The 10,310-nt window shown below is 44.4% G+C and overlaps 1 protein-coding gene across 1 annotated transcript in view; it reads right to left on the bottom strand.

Moving 5' to 3' along the window:
* Positions 1 to 601: 601 nt before the first annotated feature.
* Positions 602 to 10,310, bottom strand: part of PDE11A (phosphodiesterase 11A) — a 326,451-nt gene continuing 316,742 nt past the window's right edge. Inside the window, exon 20 of the mRNA XM_037044380.1 lies at positions 602 to 1,551. Coding sequence (XP_036900275.1) covers positions 1,396 to 1,551 — 156 coding nt within the window. The 3' untranslated portion in view covers positions 602 to 1,395. The remainder of the gene's footprint in view (positions 1,552 to 10,310) is intronic.

The following is a 10,310-nucleotide window of genomic DNA, read 5'->3' as shown; positions in this document are numbered from 1 at the left end:
AGAACTCAAGGTAGTCAATGATCATACTCCATGATGCTGTGGTGTCTTACGAAAAGTCTCGCTGTGGGAAATAGTTTCTAAATGTTTGCATGTCACTTGTGGTAAGTCCAACTAGAGATTTCCTAGACTTCCTTTCATCCTGACTTTTTAAAAAGATTTTATTTATTTTCTTTTTAGACAGAGGGGAAGGGAAGAAGAAAGAGAGGGAGAGAAACATCAATGTGTGGTTACCTCTTGTGTGGCCCCTACTAGGGACCTGGCCCACAACCCAGGCATATGCTCTGACTAGGAGTTGAACCTGAGACTCTGTGGTTCTCAAGCCAGTGCTCAATCCACTGAGCCACACCAGCCAGGGCTCAATCCACTGAGCCACACCAGCCAGGGCTCACCCTGACTTTATTTTTTTTTAAAGATTTTATTTATCTATTTATCTTTAGAGGGGAAGGAGAGAGGGAGAGAAACATCAATGTATGGTTGCCTTTTGTGTGTCCCCTGCTGGTAGTTAGCCTGCAAGGAACCGGCATGCAACCCAGGCATGTGCCCTGACTGGGAATCGAACTGTGATCGTCTGGTTCGCAGGCCTGCACTCAATCCACTGAGCTACGCCAGCCAGGGCTCACCCTGACTTTAATTAAAGCCAATTAATCTATTCCTTCTAGGAATAGACTGCTCTACAATGAAGGTTGAATTACAAAACTAAAAAAGGGGATCATGATTCCAATGCAGTGTTGTGTGAACCTTATATAAACACCAATAAGACAAACACATTCGATGTATTTCTAGTATGGATTTTTTAAAGGAAAAATGTGGGAATGGTTGGTCTTTATAAGGATAATATAGTTTATCTTTTAGGGAGGCAAGTCTATTATAGGCTCTGAGCCACCATTAAGAAGCTCTAGGATGAAAAACAAAATACGTCTACAGAATATAAGTTGGGATTCTTGGAACAGCCTGGCACAAAGGGCTCTTGGGAAAGGAAGCGAAGTCAGGCTTTGTTTGGCTTGGAACAAATAAAAGAGCTGTGTGCAAAATGAAGCAGTGCTAAGGATGCCTGTGGTGTTTTGCATTCCCTTGGCTCACAATGAGCAGGGCCGGCTGTCCTCGGGTCCTGGATCACAGTGGTCCTCCGCCCAGCGCCTGCCTCAGTCTCAGTCCCCGTCTGCTCAGCATGGAAGCAGAGGACCCTGGGATGTGCTTCCTGCTCCGCCGCCTCCTCTTTCCATGTCCCGTTCTCTCCTGCTGACCACACTTCAAGGTGAAAGCCCAGGCATGCTTCCCAGCACATCCTTCAGACTTTATGTCTGTCTGAGATTAAAGGACAAAATGATGATGTGGCTGGACCAAAGCTGGCCGTTGAGGATGCAGGCATTTTGCAGCAGAAGCTGACCCTGAGGGTTAGCTACTGTTTTCTCCAGCCACCGTGAGACCCGCAGAGGAGGGGGAGGCAGCTGAGACCAGCAGCCTTTTCTGGTGCAACTCCTCCCACTTACTTCTGTTGGCAGCCACTGAATCCAGCATTGGCTTGAGTTTCACGTTGACCTTCACCAACGCCTAAGATAAAACAACAGGAAGGTGGGGGAGAGGAACCAGAGTCACTGACATGATTTTCCAGCTTTCACTTATGAGAATGGAAACCAGCTGTAAGAAATGAAAAGTGATGATTGTTTGGTAAACAGGAACTATTTACAACAAGGAGATATGTGTTTAGTGCCATTGTTTTATATGAATAGAGCCTATGCAGAATATGAAAAAAGACACGTGGCCAGGTACTACTCCAGGGTGCCAGACAGTTAGGTTATGACCCTGTTTTAGATCCACAGTGAAAAAGACAAGAAACAAAACACCTGGATGTAGCTCACACCTGTCTGTTCACACTTCCATCTTTGCCTGCCATGGAGGCCTCTAGATCGCGATAGACCCCGAACTGAAAATTTTACAAAAATAAACCTACTGTGAGTAAAATTTTACAAAAAATTACTCTACTATGGATGACTCCAGGTGAACTTACCTACATGAGAAAGGCAAAGTAAATCCTGAAACAAGAAGAGGTGCTCATTTTTAAAGCTAAGAATCTGGGAGCTGTGCCCAACGTACAGAGCACCGTGAGAACATGTGTGGAAATAGACGCACGAGAAAAGACAAAGAGTGTGGAGGGGGGGGGGTGTGTAGGAGACATGAAGGAAGAGGGCATGTAGCTTGTGGCCAGAAGCCAACAGACCATGAGGCTAATGAAGCCCAGGATTTGGCATCCTAACTGCAGGTGATTCCCTCTAAAAATTTCCTTTTTACTTAATTCTGTATTTTTTTAAAGTCCTCACAAACTTTTGGCCTCACGAAACTTGGATCGCTTCTACCTACAGTGGAACAAGGCAACAAACGAAAACACGGATCGAGGACCTGCGGGGGCGTCCGCTCACGGAAACGTAACACTTCGAGTCCCCGTTTTACACCTTGGGTCAGTGTTCTGGGGCCACACATTAGCTCCACGATGAGACACCTCGCTGGCGTGTCCCCTTCTCCACCAGGGAAACAAACGCACTGCGGCTTCAGCACGCCTCCTAAGCAGCTTTCTCTGCGCAGGGCCTGCGGCCGAGAGCAGTCCTCCAACAGCTCTTCTAGCTGAGGATGTTCTTCCCTAAGCGCGATGGTGAGCCACCTGTTCATCCGCTCCACCGCCCACTCCAGGAAGTCATAGGACCACAAGTAAGACGTGCCTAGACGTAAGGTAAGTAAGTAAGACGGGTTAAAAAGCCCAGAAATAACCTGGTATTCTATGGGGCAGCGAGGACTCCAACCTGGCTGAGATGATGTTCCTTCACATCGATGCCCCTTAGACACAGCATGTTCTCTCTCTCTTAAAAAAAAAGTGATATTTAGCACATCAAGCAACATGTAACAACATCTAATTTTAAATCAGATGTTGACTTATTCTATATAAAAGTAATACAGCGACTGAATAACTCAGGCAGTGATCAAAATCCTGTCTATTTCCATGAGAAAAATGCAGGTACTCGTTTCTGAGCAATGCATGGGGCTTTAATTAGACAATAGTGTGAGGTAGCCATGAATGCCGGGGTTCTATTTAACATAGTTTGGCACTGGCTCCCCTTCTCTCTGCTTAAGCCTTTTAATTAAACTGACTACTATAATTCCTCTGGAAATTAGTGTTTACGTTATTTTCCTGCACAAAAGCATTTCTCCAGAACTTTTTTTTTTAATCCCAAGAGCAAAAACTGGATTTTTTTCTGCCTGAAATGTAATTAAAAACTCATTTGATTACTATATTTTGGCTCAGTTTTACTTATTAAATTCCTGTAATCAGTTTTCTTTTATGAAGCTGCTGGGAAATGATCTCAAAAGCAACACATTTTTCTCTTCTTTGGCAGGTTCCCGAGCATTTTAAATTACATTCATAGCACCTGTCCATGATTCAAATTCCTTCACCAATTTTTTCCTTAAACCATTTAAATTTATGTGGCTTAGTCCCCCCAAAAGATTTCTTTCCTTTATGTAGCTCTTTGTTCTACCTCTTCTTTTGTGTTGAAAAAAATTTGCACGGGGGAGGGGTACATATTTCTCAGAATTGCTTCTTTTTGTTTTATATTATCCTTAAACACAGAATTGACAAACTAGGATGTGTTTTTCCCTGGTAGGTGCTAGTTCTAGGCAAAGGTAGCAAAAAGCCAATCCTGAAGCATTACTCCTACTCTCACTATAAATTTGTTACACAAATGCAGTTAACCAAGAAAATATAGAACTATTAGAATTTGGAGAGCAAAGGGTTCTCAGTGATTATGTGCCAGGTGCCACCCAGAAGACAAATGTCCCCGTATTTAGAAAGGTGAGAATATTCCTAAAAGCTCCTTGTTAGTGAGTGCCACCTGATGGGTTCTGTGCAAACGCTTCTACTACCCGTCTTGTTTGACCTGCTGTTCATGCAGCAAAGGAGAGAGGGCTCACTTCTCGCCCGTCTGCTCCCTGTCCAGCCAGAGGAGCAGACGGCGAGGCACTTGAATGCGTGCAGAGGCCCTGGAAAAGCCCCTTGCTGAGCCCCCACCGCTGGGGGCTGCTGGGTCTCCTCTGTGGCCTCCCTGCGGTGTGGTCATTCAGTTTTTAAACGTGTCCAGAGGCAGTAAACTCATCACCTCCCAGAGAGGTTCGGTTTGCTCTGTTCTGATTTTAGAATGTTGTTCCTTGTATGGAGCTGAAAACTACATATCCCTATAACTTGTACCTAATGTTCCAGGCCTTGCAGTGTTTTGCCTTTAAACTGCAACCTGCTCGGTCAGTGTAGCACTGACAACTGGCGTGCTGCCCCAAGTGGAGGTTCCGGTCCCTACTGACCTAACGCCCCAGCTTGGGAGGTGCCGCTCACTGTCCCTTGGGGCAGCTGTATGGCTGTCGCTGCTGCGGGTCCCAAGCTCCCTCCTGGCCCATCACAGGCGGGGGCTTGGAAACTCGCCCCACCAGAGGACACAGCCTTGGACACCTAGTTACTCCCCCACCTCCTTCCTGATTCCACTCACACTTCATGGTCGAGTCCCCGTGTGACCATCACATGCAGTTTATTCCATTTTTATTTATGTTTTGGATAAGTAATATATTCACATAGTCCAATGGATACAAAGGGTACAGTAGCATAGTGTAAAATTTCGCTTCGTTCCCTGCCCCAGACACCCAGATTCTTTTTTAGAGGCAACTCAGGAATCTCTCAAGAAGCATTTCATGCATATGTAAGCAAATAAACATATACAAACTCCATATGTAGATGCATATAATGTATTTGTGCAACACATTATATATGTATAGTATATATAAGTATAATTAAGGTGATTCCCTCACCGTTTGGGTGTTTCTTTTAGAGATGGGGTGAAATCAAAACCCGTGGAAGAGCATTATTATGACACTTGAGTTGGAACGAGTGTGCTGGGTAGAATTAGCAGCCGGAGGATGCAGAGAGAGGAGGGACCAAATTCCGATTTTCCGTTGCTGTCACTGAGTTTTCCTTCTGCAGAACTTAGTCTGCCATGAATTCTCTCGAGAGTTGTAGTTCCCATGGACAGAAGTTTACTCTGAGTCTTTTGAAAAATACCTTTGTCATGCTCAACCCTTCCTCTACCCTCTTGAACATACAAAATATAATAAATGTCTCAGTGTCCTCTCTATCAATTTTACAACCTGTATCATTTCTGAGTCTGTAATTGATTGATTTTTTTCATTATTATATTATTATGGGTCCAATTTTCTTGCTTCTTTGTATGCCTGGTGATTTGCGATTGGATACCAGACACTGGGAATTCTATGTTGTTGGGTGCTGGATTTTTTAAAGCATTTTTTGTATATATTTTTAAAATTTAATTGTTGTTCAAGTACACTTTTCTGTCTTTTACTCCCATCCCAGCCCACCCCACCCCCCAGTGCTCCCCACCTCCCTCCCATTTCCACCCCCTTAGTTTTTGTCCATGTGTCCTTTATACTTGTTCCCATGAATCCTTCCCCCTTTTCCTCTGAAACTCCCTCCCCTCTCCCCTCTGGTCACTGTCAACCTGTTCTCTTTTTCAATGTCTTTGGTTATATTTTGCTTGTTTGTTTGTTTTGTTGTTAAAGGTGAAGTCATATGGTATTTGTCTTTCAATGCCTGGTTTATTTCACTCAACATAATGTTTTCCATTTCCATCCATGCTGTTGCAAAGGGTAGGAGCACCTTCTTTCTTTCTGCTGCATAGAATTCCATTGTGTAACTGTACATAATTTTTCGATCCATTCATTTACCAATGGGTACCTAGGTTGCTTCCAACTCCTGGCTATTGTAAATTGTGCTGCTATGAACATTGGGGTGCATAGGTTCTTTTGGATTGGTGTTTTAGGGTTCTTAGGATATAATCCTAGCACTGGAATTGCTGGGTCAAAAGGCAGGTCCATTTTTAGTTTTCTGAGAAAATTTCATACTGTTTTCCATACTGGATAGCTACGTGCAAAAAAATGAAACTCGAGCACCAACTCACACCATACACCAAAATAAATTCAAGATGGATAAAAGACTTAAATATAAGCTGTGACACCGTTAAAGTCCTAGAGGAGAACATTGGCAAGAAAATCTCAGATATTCCACGCAGCAACATTTTTACTGACATGTCCCCTAGAGCAAGGGATATAAAGGAAAGAATAAACAAATGGGATCTCATGAAAATTAAAAGCTTCTGCATAGCTAAAGAAAACAGTATTAAAATCAAAAGAGAACCAACTATATGGGAAAACATATTTGCCAATGATACCTCAGACAAGGGTTTAGTCTCCAAAATATACAAAGAACTTAGACAACTCTACTCTAAGGAGACAAGCAACCCCATTAAAAAGTGAGCAAAGGACTTGAACAGACACTTCTCCAAGGAGGACATACAGAAGATCCAGAGACACATGAAAAGATGTGCAATATCACTAGCTATCGGAGAGATGTAAATTAAAATCATAATAAGATACCACCTTACACCAGTCAGAATGGCCATCATAAACAAAGCAACAAACAACAAGTGTTGGAGAGGTTGTGGAGAAAAGGGGACCCTAATCCATTGTTGGTGGGTAAGCATTTCTTTAAACATTTTTTAGTTTGGTTTTGGAATGCAGTTAGCTTACTTAGTAATAATTCAGTTCTTTCCAGGCTTGCTTTTGAACTTTGCTGGGTGGGTCCAGAGTAGCCTTTTATCTAGGCCTCTTTTAGGCAATAATTTTTAGAGATTAATTTTCTGAGACCTGTACCCAGTACCTCATATATTCAAGGTTTTTCTTTAATATCCTGTCTGGTGGGAACATGGACTATTCCCCAGCCTGTGAGGATTGTTCTGTTGGCTGCTTTTTGCTGGCTCTTTTCCCAGCCTCAGTAGTTTCCTCACATGCATGTGGTGAGCAGCCCTGGGGACCCCAAGGGCCCTCCACAGCCCTCAGCTCTCTCCTGCGCAGCTCTCTCCTCGGGTGCACTTCCCTGGGACCTCCCGTCGCTGTGGCCTCCCAGACTCCTGGCTCTGCCCCTCATCTCAGTGAGGCTTTGCTTAGGCTCCCCTCTCTGTGCCTGGTCTGGAAACTCCCTCCAGCCAGGAAGCCAGGACAACTGGAAGCTCCTTTCATTTGTTCCCCTCTCTCACGAATCACTATACTGTGCTGCCTGTTGTCCACTGTCTGAAAACTGTTCCACGTATTTTTCTGGGGTTACTTTTTGTTTTGTTTTCTTGCTCCTGTCGCTCTATTATGGCCAGGAGTGGGAGTCTCTCATCATTGGTTTTAAACAACTCTGTGTTGGGTACTATCCCAAGAGTTCCCAGGGAGAGTGGAGACAAGGCCTTTCTTTCCTGTATGTCTAGCTCCCGCCTCAGGGACTCCTGGGAACAACAGCCCCTCCTCCACTCCACCCTCAGAACCATGGCAGGAAGGAGGGTCAAGGCCAGGACAGCTGCTAGTGACGGAGAGTGGGGTCAGTATGTTCTGACCTGCTACAAAAACCTGCTGTAAACCCAAATCCAGAATGACCCCCGTGGGACATGAGCAGAGTATTCCCTCTTATTATCATTATTCCTTAGACCTTGTTTTATCAGGTCACCACGCTGCCATGAGTCAGATTCTGGCCTTGCTTTTCCTCTGCCATCACGATCCGTATCTGCCACCCCCGGCCCAGTGCGTGCTTCCTAGCACACACAGTCACTTCTTAGAATTCAGCTGCTGGAGAGATGGGGCAGATGTGAGACAAGGGGACAAGCAATGAGTGAGCCACGCCGTGAGAACAAGTTACTACTCCTATACTATTGGAAGGGAGCACAGAGGAGCCCCACCATGTCGAAACCAGATTTATCTTCGACCCCAATAATGTCCAACTACGTCATTAGTACCTTTTGAAAATGTTGAGGAGCCCTGGCCAGCATGAGTCATTTGGTTGGGCACCGTCCTAGAAAGCACAAGGTCACCGGTGCAATTCCCGAGGAGGGCGCATGCCCGGGTCGCAGGCCTGGTCCCTTGTTGGGGTGTATAAGAGGCAACCAATCAATGCTTCTCTCTCACATTGATGGTTCTCTCCCTCTCTTCCTCCCTACCTTCCCCTCTAACTAAATAAATAAGATATTTAAAAAAATAAAAATAATAAAAAAGTTGAGGAAATCAAGACAGTTATTTATTTATTTTAAAGCCAAAGGAAGAAGATGGTTTTCACATCTGTTGTTAAAGGATATATTCCAAAGTGCAGACAATAAGACTTAGTGTTTTTTGCCTTCCCCCATTTCTAACTTGCTCAAAAGAAATAATTGGAAACTAAGAGATACAATGCATGGCAGAGAAGAGGGAATTCAATGTATTCTAAACAATATCTACCTTTTGATGAAATATAAAAATATAAAAACAAACTTGGAGTCCACCTCAAATATCTGTTTGAGGGCAATGGTGCTGTTACAAAGATGTGATCACTTTACTACCGTATCATTTACTTTCTGAGTGAAATGTCCAACAGCCCAGTGAGGGGTTGGCATTTTGAAATGGAAAATCATTGCTGATACGACCAACTGGTGGCATCTCCGCCCAGACCTTCAACAGGAGGGGCCAGCAAGCAAGCAGCAGGGGCCGGGCCCTGAAACGCTCTTGAATTCACATGACTGGCAGAAGGCATCTCTGAGAAACGGTGGAAGCTTCTGCTTCAGGTATATGACTTCAGAGAGACGTGGCCAATTCTGTGAGCAAATCCAGACTTTAAGGTACTGAACTGTTGAACAGCTAGCTCCTCTTGGTTCCCAAGGGTGAAGATTATTCATGATTTATTCTGATGTATTCCTGGATTTTGTAGGCCATGCTACAATGATGCGGTTGACTAAGAATCACGCTTGGCTCGCCGACCTTCCACTCTTCGGTTGTATTGTAAAGGCCGGACCGTGAACTGACTGCCCGGAACTGAACTGACCACCTTTCTCTGAATCCGATGCTGCTCTCAGGCTGCCTCTCTCAGGAACTGCGTGTTATCATCTCCCCCAACTGCCCAACGCGGAAATCTACAGGTGATTGATGCCACCTCCCTTCCCCCCCACAGCCAAACTGCCACCAAGTTTCGTCACTCCTACTTCCAAAGCGTCTTTGGGTGTCAGTCTGTTGCCATTTTAAATTTTTAGTTCAGGCGGCCATCCTCTTTTCAATTGCTTTCACCTGCTGCTGCCCCGCACAGGGCTCCCGGGCTTTCCTTTGCTCCTGTTCAATCCCCTGGCCACATGGTAGCCACCCTCAGGTGGTCACTCATCCAAACTCACACATCCAACCGCACCACCCCCTACCCTGAACCTTTTAGTGTTTCTCATTTGGTATAAATGTCTTATGAGACCCTACTGAAAAGTATTAAAAGAGAATAAAACCCAGAAACAAAACAAAAGAAGAAAAAACCCCATAAAACCCAGTGGAAACTTGAGTTCTGGAACAAAAAACAGAGTTTGGAAATGCCAAAAATAATGCCATCAACTTTTCTAGAAAACTTGAAATACACATCTTTCTAGGCATTTTAACCTCTTCCTGGGTGAAAAAAAAAAAAAAGAAAGAAAAAAGGAGCTAGACGGCACATGGAGCGTCTGCAGGGGGCAGCCGGAGTGCTAGACCCCGAACCGAGAGCAGATGGGCTGGCTGCGGGCCCAGGTGGGGAGCAGCAGGCAGATTCCTCCTACACCCCGCTCCCTCCCTCCCCAGTTCAATGGCCTTTGAAACTCAAGGTTGTGTAAAAATTAATTTGCCTTAAATTGCTTAAGATAATGTATTAACTACCATAGGAGGCTCCCTGCAGTTTTTAAAACTTACTTTGAAAAACAAATAAACACTATTGGTGAACACAGAAGAAAGCCAAGACTTTTTGGATACATATTTTTAAACATTCACATTTAAAAAAAGCAGCTTGAAAATGAATCTTTAGTGTGTAATGGCTAAAACCAGAAAATGAATAACCATTTACATTTGTTATGTTATACATGTAACCGGGCCAGGCACCAGGTACTATTGGGTTCTTCTGAGGCTAGAATGCGTGGGGTTTAAAGGGCTTTAGCCTTAGGCCTTCTGTCCTGTTTGGGGACAGAGTCATTTACTCCACCAGGACTCTGGTATCTCTAACAGAGATTGCTAGTTTGCCTGCCCAGTATGCATTTGGCCTTCCCTGAGCCAGGGAGATGTAGGCAGAATTCATAAGGAGGAGCATCTGAGGAAAAGCTTAAATGGGCATTTATTCAGCTGGGACGTGCATCCTTTGTCCTTGCCTCTATTTCTTTGTTGCTGCTGGAATATTAACATGATGGCTGGAAATACAGTGA

This window comes from Sturnira hondurensis, unplaced genomic scaffold (genome assembly GCF_014824575.4).
Source record: "Sturnira hondurensis isolate 20B ecotype Veracruz unplaced genomic scaffold, ASM1482457v3 Scaffold0004136, whole genome shotgun sequence".
In the NCBI taxonomy this organism is placed as follows: domain Eukaryota; kingdom Metazoa; phylum Chordata; class Mammalia; order Chiroptera; family Phyllostomidae; genus Sturnira; species Sturnira hondurensis.
This window is presented reverse-complemented; position numbering and strand designations above follow the sequence as displayed.